At 42.2% G+C, this 17,749-nt stretch overlaps 1 protein-coding gene across 1 annotated transcript in view; it reads right to left on the bottom strand.

Annotated features, from left to right (window-relative positions):
- The window catches only part of STAC2 (SH3 and cysteine rich domain 2), an 11,339-nt gene extending 10,846 nt beyond the window's left edge, over positions 1–493 (bottom strand). Inside the window, exon 1 of the mRNA XM_069074191.1 lies at positions 383–493. Within this exon, the coding sequence (XP_068930292.1) occupies positions 383–472 (90 nt within the window). The 5' untranslated portion in view covers positions 473–493. The remainder of the gene's footprint in view (positions 1–382) is intronic.
- Between the last annotated feature and the right edge of the window lie 17,256 nt (positions 494–17,749).

Raw genomic sequence — 17,749 nt, 5'->3', positions numbered from 1 at the left:
TGTGTGTGTGTGTGTGTGTGTGTGTGTGTGTGTGTGTGTGTGTGTGTACGCGCGCGCATGAGCGTGTGGTCAGTTACTCCCTCCCCTTCTAGTTTGCTCGCAGCCTGGTCCCCTCTAGAGGCTGAGAGGTTCTCAGATTATGCTGGACAGCGCCCGCCCTGCCTTGTAAGTGGGAGAAGGGGAGAGCTATCGCGACGGGTTCTTGACTCTGGTCGCTGTATGTATCGGCTGTGTCGCGGCAGTGCGGGGACAAAACAAGCCCAGGTCAAGGAGAGGGTAGGACAGAAGCGGTGACCGCTGGCAGTGGAAGGGAGAACTGCAGGGCTGGAAAGAAGGAACGCGAAGGGAGGGGAAGAAAAAAAAAGACCCCTCCCCAAGTTACCTTGGTTTCCTGGAGGGTGGAAACAGTCCCAGGGGAGGGTTGAGTGGCAGCGTCCTCGGGTTCATTCTCCTTCTCGCTCATTTCGGTCATGATCGTGGTCCCGCAGCTGGGGCGCTGCGTGAAGGGGGTAGCGGGGGCGGGAGGGGGGGCGGGGGTAAAGACCGGGCAGGAGGGCTGGGTTAGATTCGAGTGAGGGCAGGCAGAAAGAGAAAGAAGGTTCTCACTGGGGTCCTTTACCCCCTTCTTCCATAGCTCTCGAGCCTGACTCCCCCCTTAAAAATCAGTCCAAGAGGAACCCTTTTTCTCCCCCCCTCCTAAAAATGCCGAGCAAATACCCTAATTTGCTCTGCAGGTAGAGAAAGTTCTGGGGCTGCCCCCACAAGAAGGAAGACAATTAAATGAAAGAGTAATTAAAGGCAGATTGGGGAGAGGGGACCCCCAGGCACTGAGGGTTTGCAGAGGATGCTGTGCAGAAGAGAGAGGAAAGGAGGAATGAAGGAGTTGGAGGGATGGAGGAAGAGAGCTCAGGGCTGTGTCCGGTCGGGCCCCACTGTCCTCTGAGCCCGCCCCCCACCCACCTCCCCCCAGCCCCTGCCTGGGCACTTGGCATCCCCTCTGCCCAGTCCTCGCCTCCCAACTTTGATTTAAGAGGTCGCTTGGCCCCACCCCCTTCTTTTCCCTGCTCCCCCGATTCACTATGCAAATTAGGCAAATAGCCATTGGCTGCCATTCTGACGGGGGTGGGGGGGAGTAGGGTAGGTGGGGCCTGAAGGCATCAGAAAAAGTAGGAGGGGATTTGGGGGGGGGACCCTCAAGAAAAGAAAGGGACGGGACGTGGAGGGAGAGTAGGGACTTCCAGGCTAATTTTCCCCTCTCTGCCTGGGTATGAGACTGGGTGGATAGATAGGAGGCAAAAAAGGATCGGAGATACAGGAGTGATGAGGGTTAGATTGAAGGAAGGACTTTCCTAGAGTTATGGGAGAGAGTTGCTGAAAAATAGAGAACAGTGCCTAAGGATGCGGCTATCTCATCTTAAGGTCAAGAGAGACCCCATACTACCCCTACCCACTCCTGGACTACAAAGAAGGCCAGTCCTTTCCCTGAGAAAAGGCAAGAGACAAGCAGAACTGGCCAGCAAGTGACCAGGCCAGTTTTAACGTCTGGTGAACAGAGAGAAGAAACCTGAATTTCTGTCCAGATTATCATTTTGTGATTTTGAAATTCTCATTGCCTCTTTGGGTCTCAGCCGTCAAGTTCTATCAGATCCCTGGTCTCAGGATTCCCAAATTCATCTAAAAATCCTTAATCAACCAAAGACTTTTTTGTAGGTTGTCATGAATTAAGGATTTTTAGATGAATTTGGGGACCCTGCGACCAGGCATCTGAATTAAGGATTGGCAAGGATGGGAATGTTGGGGTGGGAGGTGGTGGAGGAGGGGGAGAGGACAGGAGCAGTGAAAACATCTCACTCTCTTGTTCTCCTACCTATGGAGCATCCTGACATCTTCAGATTCCTATGACTGTCACTTGTCTAGAGACCAGTTTCCCCAAATCCTCCCCTCACAATTTTCCCTTTCATCTTGAGAAAGGAGAATCTTTATGGCTACCTTCCTCTATTGCTTAGTTCTTTGCCTTGGTCCAGGCATTTCTCTGGGTGGGGAGGATCTCCTCTTTTGAGTGAACAGGGGACCCCAGGCAGGATGGACTCCAGTTGTTCTCACCCACTGCTTCCCCACTGTCTGTGATGTTTTGCTGGGGAGCACTTGATTAGATGGAGGATAAGAGGGGAGCTTTATTTATCTTCACTTGGCACCTGGAGAGAATATAGTAATGAGATTACTGGAGGTTCATTTTCCCCCTCCCACTACCAACATTTCTTTGCCATCCCCCTACCCCTCCTGTCCAAGCCATGATGATCTCATTGTTACCCCTACCAGCCCACTCAGGTTATCAATTCCCAGGGCAGGAGATTTATTTGCAAGTTATGGAAGTAGAACAAGGGCAGACATGAGGAGACCCTGAACCATCCTAACACACACACACACACACACATACCCTTCATCTAGAAGCATGTATCCTCCATCTCTGTTCCTCTAAGAGGCATTAGGCAGGGAGAGGATAAACAGCCTATCCTGAGACCAGCCCTCAAGCCATTTATCCTCAGAAATCACTCTCTTTCCCCATGCCTCCCAGAGATTTTTCTGCCCAGTCCAGAACAGCCTTCCCTTCTGCAGTCCCAGAATTTCAGATGCTTGAGCTTTCCCAAGAAGGGTCTTATGTTTTCCTCCTTCTTGGGGCAAAATCCTGGTCCAGACAAAGCAGTAATGTGGGATTGTGGTCATGGATTTGGTGATCAGCTGGAAAGATGTTATAGTCTTTTTGTCAGGGACTACCCAGGTGCTCTATTATCTCATTTTCTTCCTTTTAAAGAATTTCTTGCCTCTCCCTCTTATTTCTCCAGGCAGGGAGAAAACTCTCCCCATACTCTTCTGGACTGACAGTGGGAACAGTGACTAAGAGAGAGGGAAAAAATGGGTTTGATTATCAGGCATTCAGAGAGATTCTAGTTAGATCTTATGAAGAACTTCTCAAATGGAAATAAATGGTGGGGTTGATGGCCAAGGGGGAGGCTGGGAAATTTCTAGCCCTGGAGACTTCTAACAACATATCACACCCAGGCCTCAGGTATCTTTCTTAACTGAGTCAGGGGGTTGGATGCTATGACCTCTGGAGGTCCTTTGAGAACTGGATGACTTCCTGAAGCATTCATGCTCCTGACCAGAATAGTCTTTCTTTAATAGCATCTGAGTCATGGCCTGTGCTGCTACTGCCTAATGAGAGGCCACTCTCCAATCTTGCGTCTGACCTGTTAATAATGATAACAGCTCATATTTTCAGAGTGTTTTCAGGTCAACAGAGGGCTTTCCCCACAACACCCCTTTGAGGTAGGTAGATCAAATACTTTGGTTTTGAAGATGAGAAAGCAGTCTCAAAGAGGTTGCCCAAGGTCACAAATCTAAAAAGTATTGGGCTCAGGTCTGTTGCTCCTCTATCATATTGTGCTTCAATGCTTCCAGACCCCAGAGGACTGAGGTTCCCAGAAAAGAGAGTGGAGTTAGAGTGTTTGCTCCTGGAGGAGGGACCATAGAAGAATCATACCCCAGTTTCAGATAAGGTTGGACCCTCCATTGCAACTGGAAACTGAAATGAGTTACAGGAGGAGAGGGATTTCATTTAGGGAGGAGGAGGAGGGGGAGGAAGGAAGAGTGAGAAGTAACACAGCAATAAGATGGGATAACAGTCAGACTGGACTGACCTCCTGACCACCATGAGGGCTGTATAAGCAAGTAATTATCTAAGATGTTTCTTCTGGGGGAGAAATAAAGGAGGAGAGGTTGATGTTGATTTGAACACGGTAGGAGATGGAATAACCTTAAATCTGGGCCTTGATGGATTCTCTGTGTCCCTTCAGCAAGACCTAATGTATTTTATGCTCAAATGAGAAGACTTTAAGCCCCTTCACTTCCTCCCTAGTATCCCTGACCCCTTCTGAATAGACTGAAAATGCTGGGGCTGGAATAATTAATAGTTCACTTCTACTTAGGTATCCCCAGCCATGAAATCTGGAGATACTAGGAGAACGGGGTTGAGTGGTTCATTGTTCCTGATTTTCTTGGTCTCTATGCTGGGAAGGAGGGCAGTGGTAGTCAGCAGTTCTACCTAAATGGTGTCACAAGGTGGGGGCAGTGCCTATGGGTGGAAGGCCGTGGGGTTGGCCAGGAAACCAACCCATGTCTCAGCTTTCCTCCATCCAGGCAGGTCTTGTGCCCCTGGGCCCCTGGAGGCAGACACCACTCTAATGAGCTAACTGCCATAGCAAGCCATCAGTAATTATGACTTTATGGAAATATGAAGGGAGCTTATGCAAGTCCCTGACACACTTCCCGGCTCTTAGCATCTGGGACAGCCAGGTCCCCAGGGGCTGGTAGAAGGGACAAGAAGCCAAACTGTGGGCCCCCACCTCACCACCAGCTTCCTAGAGCCTCAGGCAACTGGCACAGAGATGGATATTGAACTCTGTTTTCTAAGGTTGCCTGTCTCTACATGTGTCTATGTCTGTCTTCAGGTGAACTATCTTCTTTTTCTTTGTTCTCCACTCTCCCCAAGGGAAAAGAATGCTTCCTGGTTCTCTCACCTCCAAACTAGGACTTTTGTGGAATGTCCTTATAGGCAGAGGGGGGCTACTGTGAAAGGAAGTACAGTTTGGGGGATACCCCCATGTCTCTTAGTTCCAAGAAAACGATTTCTTTCAACTTTCCAGAAAAACACTCTCTCCCCCTTTCTCCCATGGAGACAGACTGGGCAGAGGCCTGAGGATTATAGATGCTGAGAAAATAGATATTGGGTAGGAGACATGGGGTATAAGGGAGAGTGTGGCCGCCTGACTATCCCCACCTGGCCCTGGTCTGTCCTTAAGGTCTCCTCTTGTCCCCTCCTTTCCCCAAGCCAGGCACCTGCTGCCATGGTAACAGCCATATTAGTTTTTTGGGGGTGGGGAAGAAAAATGTTGATTGGATCCAGGATTGTAATGAGTAGAGGGGAGGGATATCTGGTGTTTCCCTGAATGATGGGATGAGGGTCTGTCTCCTGTTTTTTTGTTTGTTTCAGGAAAGGGGTGACTTGGTTGGCTGGGCAGCTGAAAGGGATAAAGCTGGATTGGGAAAGTATTAACCTTTCCCATTTCTTCTGCATGGAAGGAAAAGGGTCTTCATTCTTCTGTTATTTGAGCCCTGAGTGCTAGAGGACATCTAGGAGGGGTAAAGGGCTAGGCCCAGGCCCTGTATAAGGGCCACATTCAGACCTGGTGGTCATAGACCGTGTGGCAAACCACTCTACTCCATCAACTTTGCCAAGAAAATCCCAAATGGGGTCACAAAGAGCTGGAAAATGAATGAAAATCACTGAACAACAAAGGAGAGAGGAACAGAGGGGCAATAAACATAGGGCAGATTGAGTCTCACTTTTAAACATACTTCTGGTCTAGCTTTCAGGTTATTAACCCTTCATAGCAAAGACCATAAAGTTTAGGGCTTTTGTTATGCAGTTGTATATAACTCCTCATGACCCCATTTTGGGGTTTTCTTGGCAAGGATACCGGAGTGATTTGCCATTTTGTTCTCCAGCTCATTTTATGGGAAACGGAGGCAAAGAGGGTGAAATGACTTACCCAGGGTCACACAGCTAGTAAGTGTCTGAAACCAGATTTGAACTCAGTAAGATGAGTATTCCTGACTCCAGGCATGGTACTTTATCCAATGTGCCACTAGCTGTCCATGGATCCAGGACTAGAAGACATTGTAGAAGTTATTAGTCTGAGGCAGACTGATGTAGAGGATAGAGAGCCCTCTCTGAGTCTGGGTTCAAGTCCTATTCCTGATGCATGCTGACTGTATGATCTGTAAGATAGATCTGACTGTAAGACAACTGACCTTTCAATGTCCCTCAGGATCACAGATTTAGAGCTAAAAGGGACCTTAGAGGCTGAGTCCAACCCCCTCATTTTACAAATGAGAAAACTGAGGAACAGAGAAACTTTGTCCAGGGTCATACAACTAGTAAATATCTGAGAGAAAATTCAAAACTCAGAGCTTCCTGACTCCAACTCCAGGGCTCCAGCAAATCTTTCTCTAGCACTTTAAGGTTTGCAAAACACTTTATCCATATTTTCTCATCATTCCTCACAACAATCTTGTGAGCATATCCCTGTTTTACAGATGAGGAAACCAAGGCTGACAGTAATTAAGTGATTTGCTCAGGGTCACAGCAAGCATCTAAAGCAGGATTGGAATTCAGGTCTTCCTGACTATCCACAGTTCCACCTAGCTGCTCAGACTGGCACTGTATAGGACCTTAAGTTCCTTTAGCAGGTGTCCAGATGCTCACTTAGGCATTGGTAGAGGGGATTTTCTCAGTTTCTTATTCTGGTAAAATCTTGGGTCCTGCACAAAAATTAGATAATTTAGCACAACTCCATTTGAAGCAACAGCCTTCTAATTGATACCTCCATCTCCAAGCTCCACTGCATATCACAATCAGCTTAATCTTCCTAAAATGCTGGGTTTTTTAGGTCACACCCCTCCCCTCCAAAAACCTCCAATGACCCCTTATTTTTAAAACTATTTTAAATTTTAGTGATCTCTTTTATTTTTATTTATACCACAGTTGCCTCTTGATATGCCGCACACTCAGAATTTTCCATTATAACAATGAAAAAAAAATACCTCTTTACCTCATTATTTAGATAAGGAAACTGAAGCCTAGAGGAGAGTGACTTTTCCAAGCTTATACCACTAAGAAGTGGATACTCTTTTTTTTTCTTTTTAGAGGGCAATTGGGGTTAAGTGACTTGCCCAAAGTCACACAGCTAGTAATTGTGTAAAGTGTCTGAGGTCGCATTTGAACTCAGGTCCTCCTGACTCCAGGTCTGGTGCTCTGTGCACTGTGCCACCTAGCTGGCCCACTATGGATACTCTTATGACTCTAAATATCAGTGTTTCTATTGTTCAGTCGTGCCCAACTCTTCATGACCCCATTGAGGTTTTCTTGGCAGAGATACCAGAGTGGTTTGCCATTTCCTTTTCTATCACATTTTACAAATGAGAAAATGGAAACAAGCAAGGTTAAGTGACTTGCCCAGGATCACACAGCTAGTAAGTGCCTGAGGCCAGAGTTGAACTCACGAAGATAAGTCTTCCTGACTCCAGGCCCAGGACTCCACTGACCACAATGTTCCTACTATATTACTTAGAGAGCCTTAGGGCATAGATGTTAGAAAGTAGATCCTGAAGTCAGGAAGATCTGAGTTGAGGTCCTGCCTCTAACAAACTAGGTAAATTTGACCCTGGTTAAGAAATTTAACCTCTCAGTGCTCTAGGCAATTCTATAAGTCTATGTGTTATGAGAGAGGGTGCTGATCTGCCCTAGTAAAGGGAGTTTTCTCTCCTGGGAGTTCCCTATACAAATGAAATCACAGGTCCAGTCCCTAACTCTCCACTGCCTCTATTTAAGAAGCTTTTTAGCTGAGCAATCCAAGCCCTCAGCCTTGAAAGAGTGCCCACTGAGCCTAGCCAAGGGGAGATGTCTATGCCCACAGCAAAGATCCACTGACAACTTGTCAGTTGATATCCATTTATTAATTTCCTATTGTGCTGGGCATTGTGCTAAACTCTGGGGTACAAGGAAAGGCAAAAGATAATTCCTACAAGGAGCTCAGTCTCACAGAAGAACACAGGATATGGTCCAGCCCTGGGACAGTCAACCACTGGAAGTCAGGAGATTTGTATTCTTAACATAGTGGCTTACACACAGTAGGCACTTTAATAAAGCTTGTTGAATAGAGTGGAATTGAATCAACCTTAACTCAACTACTGACACACTATGTGATCTTGAATAAGGGAAGGGAAGTTGGAGGTAGGGGAAGGAATGCCAATTTTTATAGTACCTATTAAGTACCAGGCACTGTTCTAAAGGCTTTATAAATATTAACTCATTTGATAAGACATATTTAAATATTATCTAATTTGGTAAGATATATTTCTTTTTTTCTGGGGTTCAGTTTCCTATAAGGCAATAAACCACATGAACTTCTCCATCTTTTGAAACATTTTCATTGATTTATTTCATTGATATCTTTTTCTTTTTCATGAACCTTCATTACTAAATATATCTTTCATTCCTTCTCTAACCAATGAGTCATTCCTTGAAACAAAGAATTCTTTAAAAAAAAATCTATTTTGACTTTTTCTTTTTGCAAAGAGACAGCAAAAAGTACTTCAAAAAAAACTAACCAACACATCAACCAAGTGTGATGGTATATGCAATATTCCATGCCCATAGGCCCCCACCTCTTCAATGAAGGGAAACTGGTCCATTTTCTCATCTCCTCTTTGGAGCCAACCTAGGCCATTTTGATGATATGGAATTCTATTATTTTTTATACTTTCTATTTACATTATTTTGGTCATTATGTATATTGTTTTCCTGGTGCTGCTTAATTTATTCAGTTTCATTTCACATAAGTCTTCCCATGCTTCTCTGGATTTTTTATATTTATCATTGCTTAAATGTACAGTGTGTTCTCCTTTTTTTGAAACTCCATTGCCTCAGTTGTGAATAGATCCAGTTGATTGGGAGAGTAATTTGGAACTGTGCCCCAAAAGGAATCAAACTCTGCATACCCTTTGATCCAGCAATATCACTACTAGATCTGTATCCCAAAGAGATTTAAAAAGGGGGTGGGGAGGAAAGGACCCATTTTTACAAAATATAAAATTGAGGGGATGACCATCATTTGGGGAATGACTAAACAAGTTGTGGTATATGACTGTAATGGAATAGTTTTTGTGCTATAAGAAATAAGCAGTGAGTAGAGCACTGGCCCTGGAGTCAGGAGGACCTGAGTTCAAATCTAGCCTCAGACACTTGACACACTTAATAGCTGTGTGACCTTGGGCGAGTCACTTAACCTCAATTGCCTTGTCGTACCCCCTCCAAAAAGACAAAATGAAAATGATGAGCAGACAGATTTCAGAAAAACCTGGACAGACTTACATGAACTGATGCAAAATGAAGTGAACAGAACTACATACAATAATAGCAACATTGTATTATGATCAACTGTGAATGACTTAGCTATTCTCAGCAATACAAAGATTCAAGACAATTCCAAATGACTCATTATGAAAAATGCTATCCACATCCAGAAAAAGAACTGATGGAGTTTGAATGCAGATTGAAGGACTATTTTCACTTTTTGTATGTGTGTTTTTCTTGTGATCTATTTCTTCTTTCATAATATGACTGATATGGAAATATGTTTTACATGATTACACTTATATAACCTATATCAAATTTCTTACTGTCTTACAGGGGGGGAAGGGAAAAATGTGGAACTCAGAAGTTTAAAGGGGGCAGCTAGGTGGCTCAGTAAATAGAGCCCTGGGGTCAGGAGGACCTTGGTTCAAATCCGACCTCAGACACTTGACACACTTAATAGCTAGCTGTGTGACCTTGGGCAAGTCACTTAACCCCAATTGCCCTATCTTCTCCCCTCCAAAAAAAAGAAAAAAACAAAATTTAAAAAATGAATGTTAAAACTTTTTTTACATGTAATTGGGAAAAATTAAAATATTATTAAAGAAAGAAACTATCATCTCTTGGATACTCTGCTGTCTTGCTTGGTTCTATTGCTCTGACCACTTTTCTGGAGCTTTCACTGGTTTCTACTCCTCTTCCTCCTACAATCCATTAAAGGTTAGCATTTACTAAGGCTCAGTCTTCTAAACTATGATCTCTCCTTGTCTTTCCAAGAAATCTCATTGATTCCAGTGGCTTCAGTTTTCTCCAATATGGAACTAACTCCCAAATCTACCTCTCTGGTCTTCCCATCTATCAGAAGCTCCAATCCCAGATTTCTAGTATTCTGCTGGATATTTACACTTGACTTTTTCACCATCCTTTCAAACTCTACATGTTCAAAATTGAACTCTTACCTTTCAAAACAGCTTCCCATTCCAATTTCCCTGTCTCTGTTAGTGACGTTGTTCTCTCTATTACTCAGTTGTAAAACCTGTGTCATTAAGAAAAAGTATTTTTATTTTGTTAAATATTTCCTAATTACATTTTTAAAAATTAACATCCATTTTAAAAAAAAATTGAGTTCCAAATTATCTCTCTTCTATCCCTCTCCCAGCCCTGAGAAGGCAAGCAATAATATATTAATTATACACATGAAGTCATGCAAAATATATTTCCACATTAGCCATGTTGTAAAAGAAAACACACAAAAATCCCCAAGAAAAACAAAGTTAAAAAAGTATACTCCAGTCTGCTTTCAGAGTTCATCAGTTCTCTCTCTGGAGGTGGATAGCATTTTTCATCATGGGTCCTTTGGAATTGTCTTGGTTCATTGTCTTAATCAGAGTAGATAGGTCTTTCAAATTTGAACATTGTTACAATGTCATTGTTACCGTGCATGGTGTTCTTCAGGTTCTGATGATTTCACTTTGCATCAATTCATATAAGAGTTCCCATAAAACCTGTTCATTTTTAAATGCCCATGGTTCATCCCCTATATACAATAATTAAGACATCAAGTCCCTCCAATTCTTCATTCATGATGTTCCTCAGATTGCACAGATTTAAATCTGTCCCCTCCTCTTCATTTCTGCCATTATTAACTTAGTCCAGGTCTCACTATCTCATGACTGGATTGATGCAACAATCTCCTGATTGGTGTCTCCAAGATTTGGACTCATGTCCATGAAGTCCAGCTCTATAACCATAGCACCACCCAGACACCCATATTGACATTCCCTAAGAATTTAAGTTGTCCTTGACTAATATTTAATGTGAAGGTATATGTATTATCTATATTAAATTGAATGCTGCCATGGTGGGGGGGGAGGGGGGAGGAGAGGGAGAAAATTTGGAACTCAAAAACTTGTGGAACTGAATATTGTAAACTAAAAGTAAATAAATTAAAAAAAAAGAATTTAAGTTGTAAAAACAAGTGTCCAAGTGATTATCTGAATTAGTACATTAGGTTTTCTCATAACCTATTTCAATGAAATTTCTGGTTCTGTAAAATAATAATAATAATAAATAATCTTGTTCAACTTAGATTGAAGCAATAGGTCTCTCCCTTTCTGATCCATTCTGTATTTCACTGTTGGCTCATCTTCCTTTAATGCTGATTTCATTGCACCATAGCTGTACAAAATACTACCAAGGACTCTCTATTTTCTTTTTAAAAAAATTTAAATTTGTTTATGTTTGAAAGATGATTTTTACTTTGTAATACCACAGCCACTTCTGAATATACACCAGGCCAACAGAACCTTCTTTTGAATCAAAGAAAAGAAAATGTGATTGACATCTTGTCATCAAATCTGACAGTGTATGCCATATTCTGCTCCCTTAGTCTACCACCTTTCTACTGAAAGGATCATAGATTTAGAGCTAGAAGAGATCCTAGAGGCCATCTAATACAACACCCCATTTTGCAGATGAGGAAACTAAGGCTCAGAGAATTGTGATTTGCCCAGAGTCATACAGGTTTTCCAAGTCCAGCATTCCATGTACTATACCATGTTCTCTGTGACCAAGACTATTTTTTTAAATGAATTCATCTCTAATCCAATAAACATTTATTAAATGCCTACTATATGTCAAGCACTGTGCTAAGTGCTGGGGGTATAATTAATAAAAAGAAAGACAGTCCCTGCCCTCAAGGAGCTTACAATCTAAAGGGGAAGACAACCCACAAAAAGAGGCAGGAAAGGAGGAGGAGGGGGACAGGACAGCAGAGGACATTTTGTTCCCTGGAGTTAAAACTAGGCAGGACAGCAGACGCAAATTGAAAGGAGGTTGGCCCATCAAGATTCCAGCTAGCCTCGTGGTGGTGAGTTTTGAAGTGCTAAGCTTATTATTATTATTATTATGCTGGGCATCCTGGTTCATGGGGTTGAAACTAGGCCGGGTCTATATTAGCAGATGCAAGCATAATAATAGCTAGCATTTATATAGCACTTTAAGACTTAGAAAGCACTTTACATGGATTGTTGTCATTTGATACTCAGAGCATTGAGATAAGTGCCATCATCACTCCCATTTTACAGGAGAGGAAACTAAGAGCTGAGGGAGATTAAGTGACCTAATTGCATATTGTCCACACATCTAATAAGTGGCAAAAATAGGATATGAACTCAGATCAATCAGTCAACAAATATTCATTAAGCGCTTACTATGTACCAGGCACTGTGCTAGGTCCTGAGAATACAAAGAAAGGCAGTCCTTGCCCTCAAGGAGCTCACATTCTAATTCTAATCTAAATAACATGTAAACCACTATGTATATATAAGATGTGTATATGTATACATGTATATGTATGTATGTATACATATATAGAGAGAGAACTCTATAGCTCTGACATTATATATGTATGTGTGTATGTGTATGTGTAGATATATAAAACAAAGAGTGGGGAGAGAGAGGAAGAAAGAGAGGGAGGGGGAAGAGGATAGACAGAGAGAAAGGGATAGAGAGAGAGGGAGAGAAGGGGGAGAGAGAGCTCTCTCTTGCCCTGATATCATATATGTGTGTGTGTATGGAGGAAGGGAGAGGGGAAAAGAAAAAAGAAATAAGGGAAGGGGGAGGGCAGAGAGGAGGGAGACTTGGAGAGAGCTGTCTACATAGCTCTGACACTTTTATATTTTGTGTGTGTGTGTGTGTAGAGAGGGACAGAAGGAGGGGAGAGAGAAAGAGTTCTCTTATAGCTCTGACATTGTGTGTGTGTGTTTAAAGGGGGAGAGAGCTCTGTATGTAGTTCTGACAGTTTATAATATATATATATATATGTATGTCTATGTGTATATGTGTGTATTTATACATATACAAAGAGAGATAGCATAGGTAGAATATAATGTCAGAGGAAAGGCATTAGTGTGGAGGGTATAGAGGGGGCATGGTACTGAAGAAGACCTCCTATAGAAGGTAGGATTTGAGTTGAATCTTAAAAAGAAGTCAGGGAATCCAGGAGGTTGAGGTGATGAGAGACCCTTCCAGGCAGGACAGCCTGGGCAAAGACTTGGAGTCTGGAGGTGGAGTGGAGTGTGGGAGGAACAAAAAAATCAGATGTTGCTAGATCATAGAGAATGTGGAGGGAAATGAAAAAGAAGACTGAAAAGGTGGGGAGGCACCAAGTTGTGAAGGACATTAAATGCCAAACAGGTCTTCCTGACAGTCCTGGTGGCTGTCCATTGCACTACCTAGCTGTCTATTATCCTAGTCACTGTAAATCTTACTTTCCTTCTTCTATCTTTCTGTTTTCAGCTGTGCCAAACTTAAACCCCTCTGCCTGATTTTCAGGACCTCCTATCACCTGGCTCCTCTCATTTCCCATTACTTGCCAGCATACGCTTTTGTCTCTAGTTGAGCTGCTTTTTCTACTGCCTGTGAATGCGGCCTCCAGTGTTTTATCCCTGCATTCATGGTATAACCCAGGTTATAACCCACCCATCTAAAAGGACCCATCTTTCAAGTTCTAGATCAAAGCTTATCATCTCCAGGAAGGTTCCCTTGATTGTTCTATCCTTCTCCTCTCAGTTCTAAGCATCTTTAACATTTAACCATTGGCTATCTTTTATTTTCTTTTTCATCTGTATTATGCTTGTCCCCCAACTAAACTGTACTTCCTCAAGAGAAGGAACTGCATCTTATAAAGAAAAGTAGACTAGCAGCAAAGAGTTCTTCATTCTATTTTTTTGTGCCACTCATTAGCAGTGGACATTTGAAGGCTCTTTTCCTTTCAGAGTTTCAGTGGTCTCCACAAGAAAATGAATAATAAGAAGAATAGACATCCCTACAGCACTTTTAAGTTTTATTGTTGTTGTTCAGTTGTTTCAGTAGTATCTGAGTCTTTGTAAGCCCATTTGTGGTTTTCTTGGCAGAGGTATTGGAGTGGTTTGCCATTTCCTTCTCCAGCTTATTTTGCAGATGAGAAAACTGAGGCAAATAGGGTTAAGCGACTTGCCCAACTAGTAAGTGTCTGAGGCCAGATTTGAACTCAATGAAGATGAGTCTTCCTTACTCCAAGCCTGTTTCTATCCACTGCTCCACCTTGCTGCCAAATAGGCATTTCCATATACATAGTATAACAGAAGAAGAGAATTGCTTATTAAACTGCCGATCTGTATTAGGTATGGCTTTATTTTCTTTTGGTATGCAATGAATATGTTTATTATGTATTATAATACAGTCACCAAAAGTCTTAGTGTAGTTTAAAGCTACTAAAGCTTAAAACTGCACTAACTTTTGGGACATCCTTTATCATCATCAATCATCATCATCATCATCATTCCTATTCTGCCACGTTTTTCTCAGTTCTCTGGAATTATGGTTGGCCTTTGCATCAGATCAAAGTTGCATGTCCTTATAGCATTGTTTTCATGTATAAATTGTGCTGGTTCTGCTCACTTCACTCTGCATCAGTTCATATAACTCTTTTTAGGGAATGGTTGAACAAGTAATGGCATATGATTGTAATGGAACACTATTGTACTAAAAGAAATGATGAGGGGGATGCTTTCAGAAAAACCTGTAAAGACTTATATGAACTGATGCAAAGTGAAGTAAGCAAAACCAAAAGAATATTATACACAGTAAGATAAATATTGCAACAATGATCAACTGTGAAAGACTCAGATTTTTTGTGAGGCTCAAATAAGATTATGCAAAAGGATTTGTATACTTTAATACTCTATATACATGTTTGATATTATATATACACTCATATTCCAGGACTCCGTCTCTGTGTCTCTGTGTCTTTCTATGTCTTTGTCTCTGTCTTTCTCTCTCTCTCCCCTCCCCCCACCATGGCTAGGCCCAGGTACCGGACAGAGACAAAGATCACTTCAGTAGGATCTATGTCTGTCTGTTTGTAAGGATCTGCCCCTTCTCATGCCCAGGAATTCTGTTCTCTCCTTTTACCATGCTGGGAGTTTGCAAGGATCTGGGCTCTTAGTTATAGACAGAATAAATGGGAGAAAGAGACACAGGATGGAATGTATAGACAAAGAGACATGAGAACCCAGAAACAAGGACAGATAGGTATGGACATGTGAAGGCATGGGACATGCTCATCCATAAGCAAAGAGATGTATGAATACAAGACAGAAAAATCTTCAACATGATACTTCTCATGGGTCTATGCTTTTGTTGTTGTTGCTGTTGAGTTATTTTTTCAGTTGTGTCCAACTCTTTGTGACCCCCTTTGGGGTTTTCTTGGCAAAGACAGTGGAGTGATTTGCCATTTTCTTCTTCAGCTCATTTTGCAGATGAGGAAACTGAGGCTAATAGGCGCCCAGAGTCACAAAGCTAGTAAGTGTCTCAGTTTGGATTTGAACTCAGATCTTCCTGACTCCAGACCAGACATTCTCTCCATTGTGCTCCATGTAGGTGAGTATGTGTGTAACTCCTACTACACTAAGCCTGGTTCAGACTGAGTGGTTTTTCTTCTCCTGGATCTCCTTGTTTCTTGCTTACTTTATCAGCCATACATTTCCCACTCCTGATATTCAGTCAGTCCTACAAGAGAACCCTAGAAGACCTGGAAGATGTGATTATTGAACTACTGACAAGTATCTTTGAAAAACTGTATGGTACAAGAGAGCGTGAGCCACAGGCAATTTTTGTCCTGGTTTTCAAAAAAAAAGGAAGAGAGTTTTGCAAACTCTATGCTGGTGAATGTGTTTTATTTCCTGGTAACATTCTTGAATATGTTTTTTACAGCCTAGGCCCTTCTAAATAGTAGACTCCCTGAAAGCAACCCTGGGGTCAAGGCATGCTTTGGGTCAAACCATAGGCACAGTGGAAGGAACACTCAGGAAGACCTGAATTCAAATCTAATCTCAGACACTGGCTGTGTGATCCTAGGCAAATGCTTATGCTTAACCTCTTTCTGCTTTAGTTTCCTCCTCTGTAAAATGAGGATAATAATAACACCTACCCCCCAGGGTTGTTGTAAGCATAAGATAATATATGCAAATTGCCTTACCAACCTTAAAGCATCATATAAATGCTGTTATGTGCCCCCACTGATGTTTCTTTTACTAGACACAACAGAAGACACAGTCCAAAGCAAAAGACATTTAATTGACTAGCTCAACAAGACAGACAGTCAAGAAAATTCTACGCATTTCAACAGAAAATACTTTCCTAAAAATTCCCACAGCAAATTACCCACCCACTTCTCTGTGGAGAGTCTAGTAATCCCTGTCCTCTCTCATTGACTCATCACCTGTCACCTGGATGATTGCATCAACCTTCTAATTGGTCTCCCTGACTCAAGTCTCTACCAATTCTCATCCATCCTACACACTGCTGCCTAAGTAATTTTCCATAAGTGCAGATTTGACCATGACTTTCCTACTCAATCAAGTCTGGTGGTTTCCTATTGTCTCTAGGATAAAATGTAAACTTTTCTGTTTTGCTTTTAAAGTGCTATACAATCTGATCCCAACCTATCTTTTCAGTCACATGGAATATCATTCTCCCTCCATATTCTGTGATCCAGTTTAACAGGCTGTCTTTCTGTTCCTCACTTACAGTACTCCATCTTCTATCTCTGTGCCTTTGAATGTGCCTAGAATGGATTCCATTTTTTTTTTTTAAAGCATTCGGGGTTAAGTAACTTGCTCAAGGTTACACGGCCAGTTATTTCTGGGTGTGGTGCTGAGTATCTGAGCCCGGATTTGATCCAGGTCATCCTGACACTGGAGCCGATGCTCTTACTCGCTAAGCCACCTGGCCGCCCCGATGGATTCCATTCTTACCTCTGATAAATGGAGTTTTCTTCCTTCAAGGTACAGCTCAGTCACCATCTTCATAAGACCTTTCCTCCAAAGGCTATTGCCCTGACTCCCATGCTGTCTCATATTTAACTACTCTGTATGTTTCTATTCATTCACTTTATAGTTATGCTGCTTGTATTTTTATATGAACTTGTCTCTCCCATAAAAATGTAAGCCCCTTAAGGGCAGCTAGGTGGTACAGTGAATAGAGTCCTGGAGTCAGGAAGACCTGAGTTCAAATCCAGCCTCAGACATTTAACACTTACTAGCTGTGTGACCTTGGGCAAGTCACTTAACCCCAATTGCTCTGTCTTCCCCCCCTCCAAAAAGACAGAAAAAAATGTAAGCCCCTTGGGAGTTGGAGTTGTTTCGTTATTATTGTGGTTATTATATGCACTTGTTGTCTCTCGCATCAAAATGTAAGTCCCTTGGGAGTTGGGATTATTTCATTATTTGTACTTATATTCCATATGCATGGCTGGCACACAGTAGGTGCTTAATTGGTGCTTGTGATCCACATCCAGAGAAAGAACTATGGAGTCTGAATGCAGATCAAGGCAGACTATTTTCTCTTTTTTTCTTGTTGTTTTTGGTTTTCCCCTTTTGTTCTGGTTCTTCTTTCACAACATGACTAATGTGGAAATATATTTAATGGGATTGTCCATGTATAGCCTATATCAGATTGCTTGCTATCTGGGTGAAGGGAGGAAAGGAAGAAGAAAAAAATTTAGAACTCAAAATTTTATAGAAGTGAATGTCGAAAGCTATTTTTACATATAATTGGAAAAGACAAAATACTATTAAATGAAAAAAAAAGTACCTATGGATTATTTGCTGTATTGATTCATATCATAGGAGAAGCCAGGGGTGGGGAACCTTTGGCCTTGAGGCCACCTGTGGCCCTCTAGGTCCTCAAGTGGGACCTTTTGACTACAGTCAGAACCAGGCCTCAAGGCCA

The sequence above is a fragment of the Petaurus breviceps genome, unplaced genomic scaffold (genome assembly GCF_028583685.1).
Source record: "Petaurus breviceps papuanus isolate PSGF00001 unplaced genomic scaffold, PetGlider_PUasm1.0 90887, whole genome shotgun sequence".
Taxonomy (NCBI): domain Eukaryota; kingdom Metazoa; phylum Chordata; class Mammalia; order Diprotodontia; family Petauridae; genus Petaurus; species Petaurus breviceps.
This window is presented reverse-complemented; position numbering and strand designations above follow the sequence as displayed.